Source organism: Scleropages formosus, chromosome 8, assembly GCF_900964775.1.
Source record: "Scleropages formosus chromosome 8, fSclFor1.1, whole genome shotgun sequence".
In the NCBI taxonomy this organism is placed as follows: domain Eukaryota; kingdom Metazoa; phylum Chordata; class Actinopteri; order Osteoglossiformes; family Osteoglossidae; genus Scleropages; species Scleropages formosus.
Genome location: NC_041813.1, coordinates 7,437,335 through 7,462,593, shown reverse-complemented (window position 1 = coordinate 7,462,593; position 25,259 = coordinate 7,437,335). Strand labels below are relative to the sequence as shown.

The window sequence follows — 25,259 nt, the reverse complement described above, 5'->3', positions numbered from 1 at the left end:
TAAGGGGCCGGTGCGTTGTGATTTGGGCGGTGGTCGGGGCCGAGTGCCCGGCCGACCCGAACCTCGGGCGCCAACTCTGGTTTTTGGGACTTGGAATGTCACCTCACTGGCGGGGAAGGAGCCTGAGCTGGTGCGGGAAGTTGAGAGATACCGTCTAGATATAGTCGGGCTCACTTCCACTCACAGCTTGGGTTCTGGAACCACTCTACTCGATCGAGGGTGGACTCTCCACTATTCTGGCGTTGCCCAAGGTGAGAGGCGGCGGGCTGGTGTGGGCTTATTAATAGCCCCCCAGTTCAGCCGCCATGTGTTGGAGTCTACCCCGGTGAATGAGAGGGTCATCTCCCTACGCCTTCGGGTCAGGGAACGGTCTCTCACTGTCGTTTGTGCTTATGCGCCTAGCGGCAGTGTAGAGTACCCGGCCTTTTTAGAGTCCCTGGGGGGCGTGCTGGAAAGCGCTCCCACTGGGGACTCTGTCGTTCTACTGGGGGACTTTAACGCCCACGTGGGCAGCGACAGTGATACCTGGAGGGGCGTGATTGGGAGGAACGGCCTCCCTGATCTGAACCCGAGCGGTGAGTTGTTATTGGATTTCTGTGCTAGTCGCGGTTTATCCATAACGAACACCATGTTCATGCATAAGGGTGTCCACCAGTGCACTTGGCACCAGGACACCCTAGGTCGGAGGTCGATGATCGACTTTGTAGTCGTTTCTTCTGACCTTCGGCCATATGTCTTGGACACTCGGGTGAAGAGAGGGGCTGAGCTGTCAACTGATCACCACCTGGTGGTGAGTTGGATTCGATGGCGGGGGAAAAAGCTGGACAGACCTGGCAGGCCCAAACGCATAGTGAGGGTCTGTTGGGAACGTTTGGCGGAGGCCCCTGTCAGAGAGGTCTTCAACTCCCACCTCCGACAGAGCTTCAACCAGGTCCCGAGGGAGGTGGGGGACATTGAGTCTGAATGGACTATGTTCCGCTCCTCCATTGTCGGTGCGGCTGTTCGGAGCTGCGGCCATAAGGTCTCCGGTGCCTGTCGCGGCGGCAATCCCCGAACACGGTGGTGGACACCGGAAGTAAGGGATGCCGTCAAGCTGAAGAAGGAGTTCTATCGGGCCTGGCTGGCTCATGGGACTCCTGAAGCAGCTGACGGGTACCGACGGGCCAAACGGAGCGCGGCTCTGGCAGTCGCCGCGGCAAAAACTCGGGCTTGGGAGGAGTTCGGTGAGGCCATGGAGGAAGACTTTCGGTCGGCCTCAAAGAGATTCTGGCAAACCGTCCGGCGACTCAGAGGGGGGAAGCGGTGTTCCACGAACACTGTTTACAGTGGAAGTGGTGCGCTGCTGACCTCAGCTGAGGATGTTCTCGGGCGGTGGAAGGAGTACTTTGAGGATCTCCTCAATCCCTCCGACACGCCTTCCGTAGAGGAAGCTGAGGCTGGGGACTCGGAGGGGGACTCGTCCATTACCCTGGCTGAAGTTGCTGAGGTAGTCAAAAAACTCCTCGGTGGCAAGGCTCCGGGGGTGGATGAGATCCGCCCCGAGTTTCTCAAGTCTCTGGATGTTGTGGGGCTGTCTTGGCTGACACGCCTCTGCAGCATCGCGTGGAGTTCGGGAACGGTGCCTCTGGACTGGCAGACCGGGGTGGTGGTCCCTCTTTTTAAGAAGGGGGACCGGAGATTGTGTTCCAACTACAGGGGGATCACACTCCTTAGCCTCCCTGGGAAAGTCTATGCCAGGGTACTGGAAAGGAGAATCCGACCGATAGTCGAACCTCGGATCCAGGAGGAGCAATGCGGTTTTCGCCCTGGCCGTGGAACACTGGACCAGCTCTATACCCTCACTAGGGTGTTGGAGGGTTCGTGGGAGTTTGCCCAACCAGTCCATATGTGTTTTGTGGACCTGGAGAAGGCATTCGACCGTGTCCCTCGTGGCATCCTGTGGGGGGTGCTTCGGGATTATGGGGTTCGGGGCTCGTTGCTACGGGCTGTTCGTTCCCTGTATGACCGGAGCAGGAGCTTGGTTCGCATTGCCGGCAGTAAGTCAGACCTGTTCCCGGTGCATGTTGGACTCCGCCAGGGCTGCCCTTTGTCACCGATTCTGTTCATTATTTTTATGGACAGAATTTCTAGGCGCAGTCAGGGAACGGAGGGTGTCTGTTTTGGTGGCCGCGAGATCTCGTCTCTGCTTTTTGCGGACGATGTGGTCCTGTTGGCTTCATCAAGTCAAGACTTGCAGCGTGCACTGGGGAGGTTTGCAGCCGAGTGCGAAGCGGCGGGGATGAGAATCAGCACCTCCAAATCCGAGGCCATGGTTCTCAGTCGGAAAAAGGTGGATTGCTCCCTCCGGGTTAGGGGGGAGTTGCTCCCTCAAGTGGAGGAGTTTAAGTATCTTGGGGTCTTGTTCACGAGTGAGGGAAAAATGGAGCGGCAGGTCGACAGACGGATCGGTGCGGCGTCTGCAGTAATGCGGTCATTGTACCGGTCTGTTGTGGTGAAGAGGGAGCTGAGTCGTAAGGCGAAGCTCTCAATTTACCGGTCGATCTACGTTCCTACCCTCACCTATGGTCATGAACTCTGGATCATGACCGAAAGAATGAGATCGCGGATACAAGCGGCAGAAATGAGTTTCCTCCGCAGAGTGGCTGGGCGCACCCTTAGGGATAGGGTGAGGAGCTCAGTCACCCGGGAGGAGCTCGGAGTAGAGCCGCTGCTCCTCCGCATCGAGAGGAGCCAGTTGAGGTGGCTCGGGCATCTGTTCCGGATGCCTCCTGGACGCCTCCCTGGGGAGGTGCTCCGGGCTTGTCCCACTGGGAGGAGGCCTCGGGGCAGACCCAGGACACGTTGGAGAGACTATGTCTCCCGGCTGGCCTGGGAACGCCTTGGGGTTCCCCCAGAGGAACTGGAGGAGGTGTGCGGGGAGAGGGAGGTCTGGAGTACTCTGCTCGGACTGCTGCCCCCGCGACCCGGCCCCGGATAAAAGCGGAGGAAGATGGATGGATGGATGGATGGATGGGTTACAGACCAGTAAGAGGGCCCCCTCCCATGAAAAACCCATAAGCTACCAAGAGTAAGACTGGGACACAGTGCTAATCAGCACTTTGGAAGTGAAGTGTCAACCTAAGGAAGTGGTACAGAACAACCAGTTTCGATGCAGAATTGGTGATGGGAATTGAGGAATTCCTAAACATCTGCCCCAGCAGTGACTGGCAATAACGGCCACTGGTTGACCTCTGCCCTCTGGCAAGCTAGTGCGAGGCTGGAGCCTGAAAAGCAGTGAGGTTTGGACCTTCAATTTTTCTTTGACTCCAGGCTTCTGTAGTGGTCGCATGCCTGGATAACCTCGGTGACCACGCTGGGATCGTCCAAGGTCGAAATGTCCCCGAGGTCACTGGACTGACCCATAGCCACCTTCCTCAAGATCCGCCTCATGATTTTCCCCGAACGAGTCTTCGGGAGCCGCTTCACAACCTTATTTCATCAAAGGAGTAAGCGGGATACACAAAACCATGAGTTTCCTTTCTATACCGTTACGCAGCACAATTTACGTCTCTCTTTACATTTAGACTTACGTTTGCATTTATTCGTTTAGCAGATACTTTTCTCCAAAGCAATGTACATCTCCAAGAACAATGCGAAAAGTGCATTACATCAACAGGGTGAACAGCTGAACAGCACCAAATCTTGCAGACCAAGTATGGTCTGACCTTCCTTATAACTGGGTAAAAGAGTTAAAACAAACTCTGATTTTAGCCACAACTGGTGGCACCATCAAAGAATTCTCATTCTGCATAAAAGAGACAATATTCTGTATGCTGTATATCACAAATGCTGTCCACTTACCAGGAAGTGATCAGGAACAGCGTATTTGGCTATCTTAGCAGCCACCAGAGATTTTAGCTCCTCTATGACTTGTGACTGACTGGAGGAACCCACTTCTTTTAGGACCACAAAAGCAAAGGGAACTGCAGAAAAGAACACACAAGACAAGAAATACACCTTACAGTTAATCACAACTGAGCTAAAACTATGCAAAAATGTAATGTGATTCAAAATTACTTTGAATATTTTTATTTACATTGGTTTGTCATGTTACAAACGTTCAAGTTTCAAAGCACAAACATTGTCTGGTTTATTTCTTTTTAATGACATCTTCTTCACTGTTCTGTTTGCTGGTGTTGTTATCGTCATGCATAAAAATACCCTTTTTTGGTTTTATAATTAATTTTAAAAGACAATTTTTTTAGTCATGGAAGCAATTATTTTGTTTCATAAAAAGTGATATTAATCTGAACCTCTCACATCAGGAATTCATGGAACATGGTGATTTCACAAAACACATTAACCCCATGAAGAGGGGGATGGGAGTATTTTTTAATATGTACTATGTTACTTATGTTGCTTCTGATTTAGTGGTAAAAGTGAGTTTCTGAAACAGTTAAGTTTTACACAAACTTCCAGCCCAACTGCGTTCATAAACCGAGCAGCCAGTTTAATAGGATTTATAGTGTAATGATGAAAGTCAGATCCAAATTCCTCTGTTTTGCCATTTTACCTCACCATGTAAAACATCCAGGCACAGGTAAAAAAGACTGATAGAAGATTGTTAAATATCGAAAATGTTGTATTTGTTACTGTCATAGGGGGTGCGGTGGCGCAGTGGGTTGGACCACAGTCCTGCTCTCCGGTGGGTCTGGGGTTTGAGTCCTGCTTGGGATGCCTTGCGACGGACTGGCGTCCCGTCCTGGGTGTGTCCCCTCCCCCTCTGGCCTTCCGCCCTGTGTTACCGGGTAGGCTCCGGTTCCCCGTTACCCCGTATGGGACAAGCGGCTCTGAAACTGTGTGTGTGTGTGTGTGTGTGTGTGTGTGTGTGTGTGTGTGTGTGTGTTACTGTCATTTTATGAGTGATCACAAGGAGGAGCTAAGTGCTCACATGTAAAACAGAAGGAAAGCCTGACACGCTAACTCCTAATCTGACATTTATTTAGCTGACACACACACATTGTCTTGAAACTGCTTGTCCCAAGTAGGGTTGCAGCGAGCCAGAGCCTAACCTGGCAACACAGGGCGTAAGGCTGGAAGGGGAGGGGACACGCTCAGGACAAAACACCAGTCCATCACAAGGCATCCTAAGCAGGACTCAAACCCTAGACCCACCAGAGAGCAGACCCCCGCCAAACCCGCTGCATCACCATGCCCCCCCATTTAGCAGACGCTTCTCTCCAAAGTAACTTACAAAGTTAATGTCCATACATTTATTCACCCATTTTTAAAGCTAAGTAGTTTTACTTGAGTAATTTAGGGCAACTACCTTGCTCAAGGGTGCTGCAGCCACACGTGAGATTTGAACCAGTGACCTTGGGGGTCCAAAGGCAGTAGCTCTAATCACTATGTCAGCAGCAGTCCCATGATAGTGTTAAGGGCTTTTCTCCTGTCTATCTGTTTTCCACAAATCTGTAGCCAAGATATCCCTTTCAGTCATGTTAATGACTGATTAATCAACACTCTGTGTCGGTGACACTGTGTGCGCGTGGTACGAGCTGGTTAATAAAGGAGAATGTGTATAACCAAAACCCAGAGTAACAGTGGAACTGGGACAGAGTTCACAGGGCTGACTGTGAGCGATAAGAAAAGGTGAACGTACAGAGGACGTCTCCTTTACGTCTCCACCGCTCACAGTACAGTCTTTATTTAAATGGATGTGTTTCACATACACTTGTAAGCATATACTGTAGGTCATAATGCAGCTAATTTTACAATATGTAGATGGACAAAATACGCAAACATATAATAAACGTTTATCCTGTGTAAATTTTGGACAGTGTTAGACGCTGGTGTGTCTATTCCGTGATTGCTCCTTACCTTCGCCTTTGACATCATGAGGGATGCCAACCACGGCTGTCTCAGGAACGTCTGGGTGTTCGTCCTAAAGAAGGTGAAAAACTGGGTTTGCTCAGTGCGCAGCACCCATCGTTAATGCTAATGGAACTGCAGCGCAGCATTTTTCAAAGGACGTACTAAAAGTAACATTTAAGTTATTCAAACTATCCACCAAAATGTTCACTGCACAACATAAGAAGAACATACTGTATATGAGCTTAAAAGGCTACAAGGGAGTGTGTAGTCGTGGCGCAGTGGACTTGGTCAGGGCCTGCTCTGTGGTGGGTCTGGGGTTCCCCGCGGCGGACTGGTGTCCCGTCCACAGTGCGTCCCCTCAGCCCTGCGCCCTGTGTTGCTGCGCTAGGCTCTGACTCGCTGTGATCCCCTCTTGGGACAAGTGGTTATATATGGTGTGTGTGTGTGTGTGTGTGTATTGAGTAGTGATGCTTTTACGTAAACAGAGTACTCGTATTCCACACAGTTTATTCTCACCAGGGCATCCTCAATCTCTGCAGTGCCCAGTCGATGGCCGCTGATGTTGATGACATCATCCATGCGCCCTGTTATCTGGTAGTAGCCTTCTTTGGACCGGTAAGCCCCATCGCCAGTGAAATAATGCCCTACAATAAACCATCACAGTTGAGTGCATGATCTAGCCAAACCCATTAACTTCACCACTGACATTATTTCACAGAGTGCTGGCTACCCGGCCAAGTGCTGAACATACCTGGCTGTCTCAGCATTCATATGCAAACAGTAATCTGGGCGTTACGAAAATATTTCAGCCTGGGTTGACAGCACAAGCCACCGCTCTCCACATACATACTTGTACAGGCCAACGGGCCAACAGCTTCCATATCTAGAAATTGACAAGCACGACCTGGCTGGGTCCCTTACCTGGATATGGTTTAAAGTACGCATCCACAAATCTCTGGTGGTCCCCGTAGATGGTCCGGGCCATTCCAGGCCAAGTCTGACTAATACAGAGGGCGCCGCTGACATCATTTCCTCTTATCTCTTTCCCCTGTGAGCAACAAAGGTGACAGTTTCTGTCTGTAGCGGTTCTTCTTCTAAAAACTTATCATTCTCGTAGGTTTAGTTTTTGGTAGGAGACTCACTCTGGGAGGTATCTGAAGCTCAAGTGATCTGTGAAATGCCTGAATGAATAAGACTGCTCAAGTCTACTGGAACTGAAGAGATGTTCAAAACTCACAAACGGAGACCTGATGATCAAGTCCTCACCAGCGTAAAGGGTCTCGACATGCTCATGTTCAAGTCTCTACAATGTTACTTTCACATAATTGGACAGAACAGCAAGGTATGTCTGTCAGATGCTCCTCAGCTAAAACACAGCACAGTCTCGCTGTTATGACAACCGGTTGCATCACCACCACCGTTCCATCGTATTACTTTTATTATTTATTCATTCTGCCGACCCCTTTGGTTAAGGTGACTTCTAGCTTTTGTCTTCACGTAAAGGAGCCACTAAAGCAAAGTGCTAGGAGGCAGTGACTTGTAACCATGTACTGGAGTGGGCTTTTATCATTAGGGAAGTATGGGGATGGGCTGGTGTACCACCAAGAAACAAAGAGACCCCAAATCTGATAAACTGGAGAATCCAGGCCAGTTTTAATTGCGCTGCGAAAGGGAGTAAGGCAGAGCACAGTCTGATCTCAGATGGGGTCAGGTCAGCCAGCTCCAGGAAATTAAAACAAACGTCTGTCCCACCGTTGGCCAGATTAGGAAAGATTGGCAATCTGGCAGCATGCTGTAGCATTTGCGCACACCCTTTGCAGTTCCTTACAAAAGGGTATCCAACCGCACACTGGGGTGTTTCCTTGGAGGTCCAGGAGCAAGCTGGCTGTCACAATGCTGCCCACTTTAAGCGGTAAGGCCGGAGATTCCCGCTCAGGGTGCGTGTGTGTGTGTGTGTGTGTGGGGGAGGTGGGGTCAAAAAATGTTTGCGATATCTAAAGGGCTAGTCCTTCAAAGTGCTTCCCGAGCAAATTCTGACTTGCAGCTAACTGAAAAAAACCATAAGCAGGTCATCCAACAGGGAAACTAGTTAAAACTATGTGTGGTCGTTCACATGTACGTGCAAATAAAGAGAACCGATGCCTCACTGACCATAATACAGTACACCAATTCCACCCCCCAACCCAGCTCCTGTATCAGCATCCAACTTCGCACTGTTGGCACTGGCTGCTGGACTGTTGGCCATATGGAGAGCTCTTTGCACATAAGCCATTTCTGGAGCTGGATTATTACCAGTTGATTATCTCCAATGATTTAGCAGGAATCTGTCTCCCCCCCCACTTTCACACAATTCAAACATTGCTTTTTGACAAGCATTTTAGTTAAATCCTCACTGTCCTCCACAAACAAACACATTGGCCTCTAACATTTTGCCCTTTGACCCTGTCTCACAGTTCAGGATTAAAGTCATCATCTTCTGAGACCTTTACAATCCCGCCCATTAACAAAATGCAGCTATATGGAGCAGCGATTTGAGTCAATGCTTCTATATATAGTTATGAATAGTCTTTTTTTATCCATTATTCAAACAGGATTTTAAATGTGTGAGTTACATCTTATTAAAATACTATGTAGACTAAAAACACTGCCCCAATTTAAAGCCATTCAGAGATACCTTTCTTTCTGATTAAAGCAGCACGATGGCTGGGGTCATAGTTCTTTTATGTCAGTAATTAAACATAAACTGCTGTAGGACATGTCATTTCAAAAGCAAGTTAATGTTAAAAAGAACTATATTATGTCTGTGCTGTAAAGGTAAACTACTTTCTTTTGGTATTCTAGTGCTAAGCATGACTTAGAGACACATTCATTCTGTGTCCTTGGTTTACAACAGGTTGAGGAGAGAAGACCACTGACCTTCTCGTCCATGAGGGTGGGCTGGATGCCAAAGAATGGCCTCATTGCCATGGCAGGGAGGATCTCCGCGCCGTCCTCAGCAGGCTGTGGGGCTATGCACACCCCCCCTGTCTCTGGAGGGCAGAGGAAGGACAGGAGGAGACTGTGGTGAGTGCTCCACATTGTTTCACCTTCAACAGGCATCTAAGGCAGCTCAGACCACAGAGCACAAGGAGGAGCTCACAAAAACCACTGACTCATAAACTACAAAATACACACACACACACACACACACACACACACATTGACTGAGACTGCTTATTCCAAATGGGGTTGCGGCGAACCAGAGCCTAACCCGGCAACACAGGGCGCAGGGCTGGAGGGTGAGGGGACACACCCAGGATGGGGCGCCAGTCCATTGCAGGGCACCTCAAGCGGGACTCAAACCCCAGACCTGCCAGAGAGCGGGACCCGGCCAAACCCACTGCACCACCGCACCCCCCCAACTACGCAATATTCTTCATAAAATATAGGGAATAACTACCATTACCATTGAATTAATATGATTATAGCATTACTTATACATAAAATGAACCTTGCTGCTGGTATAGAGTATTTTGGAAAAATACACATGTGTAATTCTGGCCACTTGTTTACAATAGTGATAGAAAAAAGGCAGAAAAGCTGCAGGTTCAAGTGTGGCAAAGGTAAATAAGAAACTACTAACCTCCAGGCCAAGGTACTGCACTGTATGGCTCACTTGCTCAGGGCAAAGTCAAAACTCTTAACAAGAGTTCAGCCTGTACAGAAGTACTTCTGTTTGCTAGATGATCAAAAGTCTGCGCTATCGCCAATAACTCAGGAACATGACATTGCTGCAAAATCCACCAACGAAGTAAGAAGGTCATGGAGCACTCAGCAGCTTGAGGTTGGTAAATATACTGTAAATTACCCTGTTGCTATGATGTGGTCAAAGTCCACACTAGGGCTTCTCTAAACCAATAGCTCCTGCAGCTTTATCACTCCTGATAACAGACCATTGCAATTACCGTTCATTAGCACTATAATGTTGTTTGGCTTGGAGGTTAGTAGTTTCTTATTTAACTCTGAATAGCAGCTTACAGTGTTATGGTTACAATTATTTAACCATTTGTATAGTTGGGAAATTTTACTGGAGCAATTGAGGGTAAGTGTCATGCTCAAGGGTACTACAGCTGGAGGTGGGGATTAAACCTATGGAAACCGCAGGCAGCAGCTCTAACCACTACACTACCAGCTGTCCACACACCCAACCTGCTTCCCACAGCAAGTTCAGCTGTTCTTTGTAAATGTCACAAAAGGTGTGTTCAAGGAATCAGGCTGTAAGCATTCACTTCTCTGACTGAAGAGCATTTTTAGCTTATTTCACAAAGCACCCCCCCCCCCCCCCCCCCCCAAGGGTCTGTGGAATCCCTGGAAATTGCTTTTTCGCCTTTCGCGTAATGTGTGCAGATGTTCTCGATCTTAATCGCAGTTAGGGTTAAGCTAGCGATGAAATGAGGACCAGACAGAATTACAGCACCGATCAACATAAAAAAAAACAACCAAAACGCACGCAGATGCACTTGCGGCAAAGTCCACCAAGTTTTGGCAGGCCTGGGGTTCGAGTCCTGCATGGGTGGCTTGTGAAGGATTGGTGTCCCCTCCCCCTCTAGCCCTGCGCCCTGTGCTGCTGGGTTAGGCTCTGGCTCGCCACAACCCTCACTTGGGACAAGTGGTTTCAGTGTGTGTGTGTGTGTGTGTGTGTGTGTGTGTGTGTGTGTGTGTTGTTTTACATTTACTTTTGATATTTGTGTATTTGAATGATCATTTTCAAGTTAATATTCCCGCTAAAGCATAAAAAATTAATACATTTTCACTCATGAGTGTTATCAGGAATATTTAGATGTTTATAAAGTTAAGAAGTAACAAACAGTAACAAAAAAAGAATGCAAGCATGAAACAGCACTGCTTGCATGTTTTTTTTTTTTTTTTGTGAGACAGCTAAATAACATTTGCCTGAAACAAGACACACCTCTTCTAAATAAGATGCTTCTCACAATGCCATCTCCATAACCCCAGAGGAACATTTGTTTTTTTTACTGTATTCAAAAATATTTGTAATACAGTGTTTGACTGTGTAAAAGGGGGTGCAGTGGGTTAGACCAGGTCCTGCTCTCCGGTGGGTCTGGGGTTCTAGTCCCGCTTGGGGTGCCTTGCGACGGACTGGCGTCCCGTCCTGGGTGCGTCCCCTCCCCCTCCGGCCTTACGCCCTGTGTTGCCGGGTAGGCTCCGGTTCCCCGTGACCCCGTATGGGACAAGCGGTTCTGAAATTGTGTGTGTGTGTTTGACTGTGTTTAAGAGACAATTCCGCAGAATCGACAGCGGGTGGAGCCCCTGTGTTTCACAGCAAAACACTGCAGCCTGGGTGTTTGGAAGAGTGTTTGGGGGGAGGCTCTCTTTGCACACACAGTTCACATTACATGTAATATGCCAGAAGGGATCGCATAACAACTTTGTTTTTCCCCATCTCTTGCCAAACACAGGTGGTGGCATAGTGCTTAGAATTGCTGCCTTTGGATTTAAAGGTCGCAACTTCAGTTCTTGTCTGGCTACGGAGTCCTTGAGCAAGGTACTAATATTTATTCAGTTAGTTGACACTTTTCTCCAAACCAATTATCAACGCTAAGGTACCGACAATTATTTACCCATTTATACAGCTGGGTAATTTCACTGGAGGAAATCAGGGTAATACCTTTCTCAAGGGTACTGCAGCTGGAGATGGGATTAAAACCTGCAACCTTCGGCTCTAAAGGCTACACCACCAGCTGCCCTCCACACCTTACCCTTAAATTGTTCTAATAAAAATGACCCAGCTGTATAAATGGGTAAATAGTTGTAAGTATCTTAACATTGTGAGTTGCTTTGGGGAAAAGCGTCAGCTAAATGCACAACTGTAAACACTCCTCGTAAAAACCTGTCACCAGCTCCAAAGACAGAAAACTGATCTCGTGACAAAACACTGTATTTTACATCTCAAAGCAATTGATAAGCAGATATTTCACAAACATCCTAAGCAGAGAAAAACTGAAGAACTATTGACGGTGTGAGCTGAGCTTAAGCCGCAATGTAAATGTTTCACAATGATCCCGGTAACAGTTTCACAAAGCACTTTGCCAGACTAAGCGAAAGCAGAGCTATGAGGCCTTACCTGTCTGCCACCAGGTGTCGACCAGTGGGCATTTCCCATCCCCCACCACATGGTAGAACCACTCCCAGGCCTCGCGGTTGATGGGCTCTCCCACTGCCAGGTGAGATAAAATGATATTTCAGCGCAGATCAACCCACTAAATGAAGTGAAAGAGCTGACCGAGAGAAAACGCACTGATTTATTTTGAAAAGTATCACAGAATTCCGAGTTTGGCGGTTTCTGAAAACAGACATTGAAAGAATATTGTCAACGGCTAATCAAAGAACAAAAATGTGGAAATTATAGAATTAACTTTATATTTATTTATTCAGCAGATGCTTTTCTCCGAAGTTATGCTGATATATTAAGGTTATCATCATATTAACATTCATTGTTTTTTCTTTCTAATGGCTCAAGAAATCATCATATCCAGAAAACACAAATATGCTCACTGTATTACCTCTTCTTACATCAGAAACAACCGTAATATTAGCAAACCGATGCACTGTATAAGGTATTTACCATGTAAACCTGCAATGCCAGTTTTCCACTGACTGTATAATCACGTTTTATGTAAATACATGGCTGCTATTTGCATAACACTGGGGAACAATCCAAAAAAAATAAGAGAACAAATTACAATCTTAACACACTCAGTGTGACCTGAAACCAGCCATAACTATGTTTTATGGGGGTCCCATGTTCATCAATGACGAGAGTTTGCTCTTTTCATATTTTAAATGTGTCAATTTGCTAAATTAATAAACATGTTTGTCAAGCAGTTCTACTAAAGTAATTATTCCACAAAGCTTTGTGTTTCGTTCATTCTTACTGCTGTTTTTCTAAACAGAATGCATTTAATATGCTTTAGGTTATTCATCACAATGTTAGGTAAAAAAAAATGAACAGAAACTCTTTCTCTTTTCAAATCCAGGGCATTAAGTTCATTCTTTTCTGTGAACGAGCACCCACAATGACGTGGGCGCTGTGTTGGGATTGGGTTTATGTTTAACTCACAAACTCCAATTATAATTAAACACATTCGCCTGTTTATGAGTGTGGGTGTGCAGTCCAGGGTCAGGTATTATGGACATCATATACCATGAAGAACATACTCATTAAAAAAGGCTTCCTGCTACACCGCCGCAGTTTATTGGCTGCTGTGGATCGCTGACCGAAGTAAGGAATGAACATATCCAAGGTGAGCAGCCGACGTTCGGCTTTAACAGGTCAAGCGAGAACCCGCGGCAGGGTGGCTGCAGTTGACATGAAACCAGTTCACTGAAACACGTCGGTTGGCTTCCTCACCAGAGCCGAGGGTTTTGAGGGAGGACCTGTCGTACTTCTTCACCCAGTTCTCGTCGTACTTCAGCAGGAGACGTATGGCAGTGGGGGCACCGTAGAACTGGTTGATCCCCAACCGCTGCACCGTTTCCCAGTATCGGCCTGGGCCAGTATAAGGATTGCACTGTTACGCGCTCTGTTCATACAACGGAGTCCTACATTTCACATCAATCATGCAGCCTGTTAGCATCTGGTGCAGTACAGACTCCTTTAAGAATGGGAAAATAAGCCCAAATTAATTAACAATGCAGTTAATTACTTAGCAATACTGATAACAGATGTAAAGCAGTACTAACTTCTCTGTCAAACTCCTGCGAGGCAAGTAAAATCACGAGATTTTATTTATACTACAATAACATTCTAGTAATATTATGGCAATAAACATTGCTGTAAAACAACAGAAACTTGGGAATATCATGTGTAGGCTTTGTGATGTAATAATGCTCCAGACACATATTCTTCAGATAAACGCAGTTAGTTAAGGTTATTCTGAAAGAGGCAGTATAATGTGGTAGAACTGTGTTTGCACTTAAATGACATGGGCTGGTGGGGAGTGTGATGGTGTAGCGGGTTTGGGTGGGGCATGCTGTGTGGTGGGTCTGGGGTTCGAGTCCTGCTTGGGGTGCCTTGTGATGTCCTGGTGTTCTGTCCAAGGTGTGTCCTCTCCAGCCCTGTGCCCTGTGCTGCCCGGTTAGGCTCCGGTTTGCTGCGATGCCACTTGGGACAAGCGGTTGTAGACAGTGTGTGTGAAATGCAGTGTGTTTGCTCTTTAATGACAGGGGTGTGAAATGAACCCCTGTCAGTGTGATTAGAATACTTTGTTAATGACAGTCACAGGAGAACAAGGGAATAGTGTCACACCAGGAACGTAGCCAAAATCAATCCAGCACGGACATGTCACAAAGAACAATGGAGGCACTGTGGCCCAAGAGAGCACAAGTCCACCAGCACCACTCTACAGCCTCTAGCAATGGGTGAGCCCCGAATGAGGACGAAGAGCTATGGGGCTGACGGAGGATCACTGTGTCTCCCTGCACAGAGCGTGAAACCACTTTCAGCTCCGTTGCGGACCTCGGCCACTCACCGGGATTTGGGTACACAGGCGTGCTCTCAAAGAGTACAGTGGTGGCCCCGTTGCAGAGCGGGCCGTACACCACGTAGCTGTGGCCTGTCACCCAGCCAATGTCCGCCACGCAGCCAAATACGTCTCCCGGATGGTAGTCAAACACATACTGAAAAACACGCACCATTTACTGTGTTAACAGACTGTTCTGCATTGTTTGTATTGCACCATTAAACCTGAAATCGATATCAAACCTTTACCTCCCAAAACAGCACCTAGGTGATTAAACTAGGTGCTGTTTCAATGCTGTCTTAATGGAACGTTTATTATTTTTTAATTATTTGTACTGTATGAAACGCTAAATCATGTTCACTAAGCAAATGTAAAAACAACCAACAATAAAGAACAATAAAGATTGACAAAGTTTTCTACTCATGTCTACTATGTGACAGTATAATTAGGCCATTATGCCGGGGGGCTGACGCCGTCCCACACGGAGCACACAGACTGGCATGCTGGCACCGCACCAGGAAATGCAGTCTGTCAGGGGATACCACCTCAGTAAAGCAGATTTGCCCGTTATTGGAGTCCAAACGTGGCCAAGCATGACAGGAGAACGTCTGTTTTCTGTCCCTTTGAGCTGGTAAGCTACTTAGAACATGAGCAGCACATCTCATGTTGTTTCAGTACAGTGTTTGATTTCATCATTATCCTCGACATCCTCAAAGCTTTGGCCACCCTGATCATCCCAGGTTGATCCTGGATGAAAACCAATGTTTTGACAGAAAAAGATAAACAGTACCTCGCCGATTTCGTAGCAGCAAAAATATTCTCCGTTCTTATTCTCACTCCGCACAGATGGCAACAATAAAATCAACGCGGTAAAATTTACACACAAAATGTTAAGCCTTACATTTATTCATTTAGCTGACGCTTTTCTCCAAAGCGACTTACAATGTTAAGGTTACAGTTATTACAAGCTTACAATTATTTATCCATTTATACAACTAGGTAATTTTACTGGAGCAATAGGTAAGTACCTTGCTCAAGGGTACTACAGCCTGAGGTGGGGATCGAACCTGTGACCTTTGGATCCAAAAGCACTATTGCTAACCACTACAGTACCAGCTCTCCCTAAAATAATACATGCCCTTCCTGTACTTGTTAATGTCCTACACAGTACCCTTCAATGGGCTGAGTTTCTTGGTCTGGCACTGCTGCCAACGATAGAATGTGAATCCCAGGTCCATACCTGGTGTGTGAGGGCTGCATACAACAGGTACCCAGCCTGCGTGTGCACGATACCCTTCGGTTTTCCCGTGCTGCCTGAAGTGTACAGCATGAACAGCATGTCCTCGCTCTCCATGGGCTCCGGGGGACAACTTGTTGACTCTTTTGCCATTTCCTAAAAGAAAGAGATAGTGTACGTGTGCATGTGTGTTTTAGGAGCTGGCATTGTAATATTTATAATGTGTCAAACTACCTGCTCAGGTCTCTTTTTTAAAAAAAGCAAAGCAAAACACATATTCACTTTGAACTAAAAGCCCCCTGAGTAAATCTCATTAGCTCTGTGAACTGGTCCTCAGCTGAGAACACAATTGGGATTGAAAGCCTTTGTAACTTACATTTATTTATTTAGCAGATGCTTTTCTCCAAAGCAGCTTCCAATGGATACGATGTAGTGTTATCAGCTCACATACCTTATTCACCAAGGTGATTTACACTACTTTACAAAGGGTCACTCAGCCATACATACATCAGTGGAACACACTCTTTCTGTCACTCACACACTATGGGGGACCCTGACCAACATCTCTTTGGACTGTGGGAGGAAACCAGAGCACCCAAAGGAAACCCATGCAGACACGGGGAGAACGCACAAACTCCACACAGACTAAGCAGGGATTTAACCCACATCCTCTGGCACCACCCAGGTGCTGTGAGACAGCAGCGCAACTCCCTGTGCCACCGTGTCACCTACAACTTAACTGGCCTGTAACTCCAAAGTCACAATCAATGGCAGCCACATGATACAGATGTCCCTCCATTTATTCATAGGTTAGACTCTGTAAAAACTTCACATAAACCTAAAATAATTAAAAATGTTCTGTAACACAGGGGGCGCGGTGGAGCAGTGGGTTGGACCGGGTTCTGCTCTCCGGTGGGTCTGGGGTTCAAGTCCTGCTTGGGGTGCCTTGCGATGGACTGGCGTCCTGTCCCGGGTGTGTCCCCTCCCCCTCCGGCCTTACGCCCTAAGTTGCCGGGTTTGGCTCTGGTTCCCCGTGACCCCGTATGGGACAAGAGGTTCAGAAAGTGTGTGTGTGTGTGTGTGTGTGTGTGTGTGTGTGTGTGTGTGTGTGTGTGTGTGTGTGTGTGTGTGTGTGTGTGTGTTCTGTAACACTTTCATCCATTCGCCCATTATCAACAACCACATTATCTAATGCAGTGTCATAGTGGCCTGGATCCCATCCCAGAAGCTTAAAATATTTCTGTGGTCTTGAAGACGATATCAAAAAAACTGCTGCTGCATGTCTTTGAGAAGGTTCCGGAACTGCACAAGAAGTGTTTAGAGTGCAAAGACAGGCACTTTGAAAAAGACGAGGTCCCCAACCCTGAGAGATCTTCAGATATGGAAAGACAGGTGTAGTCTGAAAACAACCAACCCTGGTATCTCGTATTTCTGTTCTTTATTTCCTTCCTGTCTTATACGGTTTTTTTTTTTGTGATAAATTCTTACCATGGAAATTATTCGGAAAAAAAAAAAACAGCAACTACATCCAGAGACTTGCAGAGTTCAATAAACCTCTAAAGAGTTTGATGAAGTTTAATGTGAGACGCAGCCAAGCAAACCACCTTGTCTACATGTGACCCAGTGCCACATGGACTGATGTGTCCCGTGTTCCTTGTTACCTCTTCTAGGAAGATGTCCAGTGGGCCCATGGGCACCTTGCACTCTGTCCTGTGTGCCACAAAGACGTTCCGAACAGAGGGGCAACTCTTCACAGCCGTATCCACGGTGGTCTTCAGGTTGATGGTCCTCCCCCCCCGCACACCCTGGTTACATGTGATCACGGCCTTGCACTGAGCTGGGGGGGAGACAGTGAAAGCAAGATGGCTTGTCATGCCCATCCACACTCTGGGAGAAGCAGCTGATCGGAGCTCCCAGAACACTAGTCTGGTGAAACTGTGAATGCCATGATCTTCTTCACAACAGCTGTTTTTGACACTGGTTTCTGAAGCTGAGACAATACTATCATTTATTCTCCACTCCCATTTGTTCTCTCTCCTCACATTCTCTTCAATCTGCTGACCTGGTTTTTTGGCTCTTTTCTGTTAGACTGTGCTCTGTCTGCCAAGAGTACGTCAAGCAGGAAAGCATTTCCCGGTAATGGCACAACCATCTTTTTTGAGTAATCTGGGAAAAGCACATCTGACCAAACTCTGTCTGTTTTCCAGTAAGTAAGTAAACTTTGGAAAATTGAAGTCTTTCCTCAGAGGAACTGGGTGAAATGCTGACATGGGATATTAGAGCACTACGACCCTGCAGCAGAAGCCTCAGTGAAGGTGTGATTAAACAAAGAAAAAATGCTTATCTTCCCTTCGAAGTCCCAAGTTTATGCCCGTAACAGTAAACGGAACCTACTGAAAGCAATAACTCCTGCAGCTGATCGAGTAAAATGCTTTATTGATTCAGTCCAGGCGCAGCACAGAATATCGCCAGGGACAAGAAGTCACAAAGTGCTTTGGGGTTAACCCTCCCCAAGACAGGTATCTATGCCAAAAAAGGCCACATCTTCACCATGTGGTCAAATCGTATTCGCCAGTCAAGTTTGAAACAGAAACAAATGATTCAATAAGGTGTAAGAAAACAAAAACCATGGCTTGTTTCTGCTTACGTCAGTCATAAACATCTTACGTAATTAAGAAAAACACTACGATAAGGTACTGTTCTAACTCAAATACAAACCCAAATGCTGAAACAAAGGGGTAAACAGCAAGACAAAAACAAGGTCAAAGTGTTCTGGCATAGGCAAAACCAAGGTAAGGTTCTAGCCCAAATACAGAAGAGGTTTGCGGTACGAGTCCTGGGAACATAAAGTTATGGATTCTACAGGGTTCATTTAAGCAGACGCAGGCTTCACCGCAGGGAAATTTTCTACTGAGAAGTTTTCTGAGTTTCCCACAGCAGTACAGGTTAGAGTTGCTGTAGGACAGGCGGTTTCTTCCTCAAATGTTTGAACCCCTTCAGTGTGAAATTTCAGTGTTTCATGTCTCTAAAGCACAGGTAGCTTTGAGATTTGCTCCTCAGTCACATGTTGGAACACATGACACACATCAGAACTGTTGCAAAGATATAGAGTACCGTACAAAAGTTTGAGACACTTGGGGAAAAAAGCTGTAAAGTGAAAATGCTTCCAAAAATAATGCTCTTAATTAATAAACTTCCTACAAAGCTTAGTAACCATCCATCGTCAACAACTGCTTGTCCTGAGCGGAGTCGCAGCGGGCTTGGCCGGGTCCTGCTCTCTGATGGATCTGGGGTTCGAGTCCTGCTTGGGGTGCCTTGCGATGGACTGGCGTCCTGTCCTGAGTGTGTCCCCTCTCCCTCCAGCCTTACACCCTGTGTTGCCGGGCTAGGCTCCGGTTCACTGCAACCCCGCTCAGAGAAATGGTCTCAGACAGTGTGTGTGTGTACTTTCTTTCTTTAACAACATACAAAACCCTTACTGTAATACTGTAACTTTTTGCAAAAGGAATGCTTGGAAATCTGAAATCTTCTCTTTCCCATTGACACGAATGCAGAAGACATTAAATAACCGTCTAAAACAAATATTTCTGTGAAACATCTCAGTGCCTCAAACTTCTGCACAGCACTGGAGGAGAAGAACTGCTGTCTTTTTGCTGTGACGCATGCCTTTGTGCATTAGTCCAGAGACAGGACTCTGACCAGAGGATTAATGACAGCTGCTAAGGAGGCAACCTTTGTCCAGGAGCCAAAACATAGAGCAACAAAAGTCATGGGATAAATTTGGAGAGAATTCCCACCTCGCCAAAGGATATCATCTACATTTCTTTCCGTGAACAACGTACTGGTGAACTGGGTTGTGTCAAAGAGAGAGATTTTGCAAAATCTTATTGCAAAATTAATTCATGCGGAACTAAACTGCTCAGTTTGAAATAAGCTTTATCATAAGAGCAATGGTGGCAGGTGGGGGTGCGGTGGCGTGGTGGGTTGGACCAGGTCCTGCTCTCCAGTGGGTCTGGGGTTTGAGTCCCGCTTGGGGTGCCTTGCGACGGACTGGCGTCCCGTCCTGGGTGTGTTCCCTCCCCCTCCGGCCCTACGCCCTGTGTTACCGGGTAGGCTCCGGTTCCCCGCAACCCCGTATGGGACGAGCGGTTCAGAAAATGTTTATGTGGTGGCAGGTGGAGATAAATACGTAAAGACTGCAAACATCAGCTGGGGAAATTCTTGCCTGAAAAGTTATTTAAATATTCAGCTTACAAAAACATGGGAATCCTGCATTTAAGTGAGTTTTTAAGCCTTCCTTTGAAGGATTTTATGAGACAACACAATACAAGAACTTTAACAAGCAGTACCATGACACCAAATTTGATTTTTGATCATTTTGAGATGTTTTGGTGAATCTGCATCCTCCTAACAGTTCTTACAGCTCAGTGCGAAAACCTGAGAGAGCTTTTCGGTTATAGCCATTTTAACCGGCAACCATAGCACCTTACGAAAAATTACTTCAGGCCAACCCACCATAACCCCCAACCTCCCCGCACAGCACCAATTCCCCTTCAAGTCCAGCAGTAATTTCCCAGCAGAGCAGAACTAATTCCCCAGTCCCCACTCTGTAAACAAAAGTTATGTAATGTGTATTTTTGGCTGGGAGAAACGACAAAAAGTGAGCTCCGTGCTTAAAAAAATGTTTGGATGTCGCCAAAATTCTACCAAAATTTGGCTTGGGAGCATTTGTTAGCACTAGTTCATTCATATTTACACACAACACGAGCGCTTGTAACTCACCGTCCTCGATCCTTCCTGCCAGAGCCTCGGCGCTGAAGCCTGCGAACACCACAGTGTGCACGGCCCCAATTCGAGCGCAGGCCAGCATGGCTGCCACGGCTATGGGTGACACGGGCATGTAGATAGCCACCCGATCCCCTTTCCGTACTCCATGTCTCTTCAGAGTGTTGGCTAAGCGGCAGGTGGTCTCCAGGAGCTCCCTTCGGAAGGGAAAACGGAAAAGAACACAATCTTAACCCCTGTGATAAAGCACAGTACACCACGGCATTAAAAAAACAACAGAACCACGATAATGCATCATGTACAGGATGTACAGTGAAAGCAACTGTTAACGCATATGTTTAAAAACACACACTGACTGAAGCCACTTGTCCCAAGTGGGGTTGTGGTGAACCAGAGCCTAACCCAGCAATACAGGACATGAGGCTGGGGGGGGGGGAGGGGACACACCCAGGATGGGATGCCAACCCGTTACAGGGCACCCCAAGCAGGACTCGAACCCCACACGCATCAGAGGGCAGGCACAGGCCAAACCCACTGCACCAGCACACCCCTCTGTTTGGAAACACTATTTTTAAATTTGAAACTATTCAAAACTCAGGAACCAAAAACAGGTAACCTAACATTGCTTTTAAAACTATTTCCAGAGATTAATTAATTTGTTCCATGCCAGTGATTCTGAATAATAAGACTGATTGTCTACGGAAGGCAACTTATTTGAAAAAACAATGACTGCTGTGATTCTTTGTTTGAGTTAGCATTTACTGGCAGTTGCTATAAAATATACTGCCCTGTAACTATATCTCAGCTGCCAAGATAAAAAGAGATGGTACACAATGTCACCTGCTAGGGCTTGTAAAAATATTAATTCAAATACCTCAAGTTGAAAATTCTAAATTTAATTTAGACATTATCTAAAGAACGCAATTAAAAATCAATACCGTATATACAATAGTCTTAGATATAATAGAGGCACCCTAAATTTTTGTATTTCATGTCTACATTAAGTGGTGGAAGAACGGTGAACGTTTATTGCTTTGGACTTTTAGGACGACATTACAAGTGCGATGCAAGTTTCTCGCTTTTAACAATCTAGTGTTGCACGACCAAAACTCCTCTGTATTTACAGGAAAAACTTCGACAGCTAAAAATATTGTCGCAATTCTACAAATGGCACTGTTAAAAATACACACTAATGAGGAAAAGCCTATAGGCTTTTACAGTATGATGCCCACCAAGGATCTTCATTGGAACGACCAGTTTTATTTTGCGATGAAGTCCACCAGTTGCAGCTCTCTTCCTGTTTATGCTGAGTTTCAGGAAGCAGCCTTGACTTGCATCAACTCTTACACATTTTTACCGCGGTTAACGCTCATTGCAGAACTGTGTCGGTAACAAACCTTCGGCGAGTGCTAAAGCTACACATTCGACAATAACTTTATCTGCAACAGCCCAAAACATCAGCATATTACTAACAATATAAAGGGTAACTTTTCTGTGCAATGGAAAAATCTTTATCATTGTGCATCACATTATTGATAAAATGCAGAGTAGCAAACATCCCCAGATCATTCTCTGACCCAGACAAGTGGTCATCAGTCATTAGAAGCATACAAAAAATGACAATAATTCAAAACCGTGTTCCTGAATATATGCCTTTTTTGTATATGGTTAATAAAAATATTTATTTAAAATTGCTTTTAACCCTGAACCATGTGCATCATTGTTTATTGTACAGAGAGCTAGAATTAAACAGCGCTGCATGAGAAGTACGCAAATACGGTTTATGTGTCGTGCTTTAATTAACTACGACCTTAAATGTCGAGCGCTTAATCGTATTTCTACTGTACGTATTACTTGATCGTAAGGAACCCTTTCGTTCACAACCTTATTTTGCCTGTATTCCTTTCCATTCACGTCAACGAATTTTTTGCACGTCTGTTTAAAAGCGCAGTGAAGGAATACAGTCCAAGTCCCTTCTGTCTCGCCGACTATCCTGAATCTGCAGTTCTTATTTATCTCTCATATCTGGATCCAGCTGCATAATCTGCAGAGCACAGCACGATGGAGACGTGACACACAACAGTCTGCATGGGCTGAGCCCCGTGCAAGTGTTTATGTTTAGAAAACCTCGACTTTGCCTCATCTGTCTCGCCCTTGAAAGGGAAAAAGAACTTCCAAGGGCATGTATGAAGTGTTATAATTTTCTATGGAGTGAGGGACAGCCCAAAAGGGGAGTGGTGGTGCAGTGGGTTTGGCCAGGGCTTGCTGTCTGATGGGTCTCGGGTTCGAGTCCTGCTCGGGGTGCCTTGCAATGGACTGGCGTCCCGTCCTGGGTGTGTCCCCTCCCCCTCCAGCCTTGTGCCTTGTGTTGCTGGATTAGGCTCCGGTTCACAGCAACCCCATCTAGGACCGGTGGTTTTGGACAGTGTGTGTGTGTGTGTGTGTGTGTGTGTGACAGACAGCCAGAGATAAGCACTTCCAGAGGTGGGTGACAAGACCAGGAGGTCCAGATGTGCACCACCTTGGTTGTGTGTCCTGGGTGTCCCGCTTGACCCACAGTACCTGTAGGTGACCTTAACTTCAGAGCCTGGTTCATCCCTCTCCCACAGCAGCGCCACTCGCTCCGGCGCCCTGGCCACGTGCACATCCAGGCAGTTAGCTGTCAATCAGAAGGTGTCAGACACTGTCGTCAACAGTAAAAGGTGCAGAAACCCGGAAGGCTCGGAGTTACGCCGCGGCGCGCGACGCAGACACTGATTATAATCCATATATTGGCCGAAATCAGTGCGGTTTACATCATACCACAGTACGTGCAGTGTGTTTCTTACCGGAAACGTTAAGCTGTCCTCCGAGGAACCATCGGATCTTTCCCTGCCTCATGTCACAGTCGGCGACCTGTTCGAAGGGCTTGTTCCACAGCAGCCTCTCCTTGGCTACGGAGTCCCAGAAGCGCTCGGGCGCTCTCTCGGACAGCTCCCGCAGTTCTCTGTAGGAGCGGCCGCCGCCCGCGGAGCCCCCCGGCGCGAAGTGAGCGCCGCGGCGGTGGGGCGCGCCCCGCGAGAGGGAGACGGCCCCGGCGCGCGGCGCGCAGAGCGCGCGCAGCGCCGAGGACAGCACCCTGCTCTCTGCCGCTGCCATTTGCTCCCCGGGACGGGTGCACGCGGCCGCGCGAGGACGACTCTGCAGCGCGCTGCACGCGCCGCGGGCGGGAAGAACCCGAGATAAAAACGGACGGGTCACGGGACGGGGTTGTGTTGGCGTGTCGCAAGCGGAGGTTTCACAACGTTTACGCAGTATCACAATGCGATTAACTCACTCTCTCATGAGAAAGTCAGAAACGGATCCTCTGACTCACTTCCCACTGTTGGCCCAGTGTCCCTATACATACAGTACACGTGACGTATATATAAATATATATGAACCTCGTTGAGTTTTCGTCTCCTGTGCCACAGTGCGCTTTGGATTCCTTTCTCTCAGCGTCACTCTTGCATCTTTTCCAACTCCTCACAAAGTTTAGTTTCCTGCTCGCCGTCTCCCCACAGTTATGTCCAGCAAAGGACTAGTATTTTCTAACTAGATGAACGCTTTCCTTGACGGTTTTGCAGCCCGTTTGAGGTAAAAACACTCGACACGAGCGCAGAGGAGAGTGAAAGAAAACGGAGGAGCCGGACGGCGCGCAGCTCTTGACGACACGTAGCTCAAGTTGCTCGAGTTTTTTCCTCTCCTTTTGGGTGGAGTCCGTCCCCCTCCAGCGGTCTGTAGCTGTGCTATTTTGGCACACAGTCAGTCACCACGAAAAGCTGCCTTCTTATCTGCAAGAATGCATTTTGGCACAGGTTGAATTTACCCTCGGACACACTGACTGTACAAAATTCCACCGTGTCACCACTCTGCCAAATTCCTGCATACGAAAGGCAGCCACAGTGATTGAATAACACGCACAGACTGACTTGTACATTTTTGTAGTTGCTCTCAGTATTGTTTTTTTTTTTTTTTGTTTGCTGTGCGCATACAGTCATTAATTATGATTGTTTAGGTCCTGGAGATTTTATATGCACTTTTCAAAAGGCTCGGTGGACCTTCTAGAAGTGGGCAGACATGTAAAATGTAGAGAAGCGCCACAAGAAGAGCAACTACTCTACCGCGCGGTTTTCCGCAACAATCCAGAACACAGCTATTTTTCCGACTTTATATCAAATTAAATTAATAGTTAACATTATGAATATTTCTTAGTTTAGTTTAAAGAGTTGTTTTATTTATTTATTTTTTTTCCATCGTGTACTGTACAAGGTGCGACACAACACTGCCACCTGCTGGACAGTGTGGAACATCGTCATGATGTCACAGTGTATCAACTGCACAGTGAACTGTTTGGTAACATGAAAAGCAATGTGAGACATACTAACAATGAAAATATGAACTGTCTTATAGCCTTGTCATTCTGCCCTAACAGACACTTCTCATGATCCCATAAATATCAAACAACTCCTTTTTTTTCATTTGTTCCCAAACATTAGCGTTTAAGAGTACTAAGGTGAACGATAACGACAATACTTGAGCTCTGAAAATTAAATATACAGCCTCTGTGATTTACATTTAGCTGATGCTTTTCTCCAAAGCAACTTACCATGTTAAGGTCATAATTATTACATGCTTACAATCATTTACACAGCTGGGTAATTTTACTGGAGCAATTCAGGATAAGTACCTTGCTCAAGGGTACGACAGCCAGAGATAGGGATCGAACCTGTAACCTTTGGGTCCAAAGGCAGTAGCGCTAACCACTACACTACCAACTGTACCATCTGATTATAATATAGTGAAATAATATAGTATTATTAGTATTAATATAATATTATTAA

General features: G+C 46.7%; 1 protein-coding gene across 1 annotated transcript; it reads right to left on the bottom strand.

Annotated features, from left to right (window-relative positions):
* Positions 1-3,013: 3,013 nt before the first annotated feature.
* acss1 (acyl-CoA synthetase short chain family member 1) lies at positions 3,014-24,092 on the bottom strand. Its single transcript, XM_018725126.2, has 14 exons — positions 23,226-24,092; positions 22,960-23,056; positions 20,395-20,594; positions 17,274-17,449; positions 15,616-15,768; positions 14,385-14,532; positions 13,265-13,402; positions 11,978-12,070; positions 8,770-8,882; positions 6,775-6,901; positions 6,370-6,497; positions 5,860-5,923; positions 3,841-3,962; positions 3,014-3,468 (listed from the first exon to the last, which is right to left on the bottom strand). Exons 1-14 carry the CDS (start codon positions 23,533-23,535, stop codon positions 3,289-3,291), a joined length of 2,049 nt encoding a protein of 682 aa, XP_018580642.2. The 5' UTR covers positions 23,536-24,092; the 3' UTR covers positions 3,014-3,288.
* Between the last annotated feature and the right edge of the window lie 1,167 nt (positions 24,093-25,259).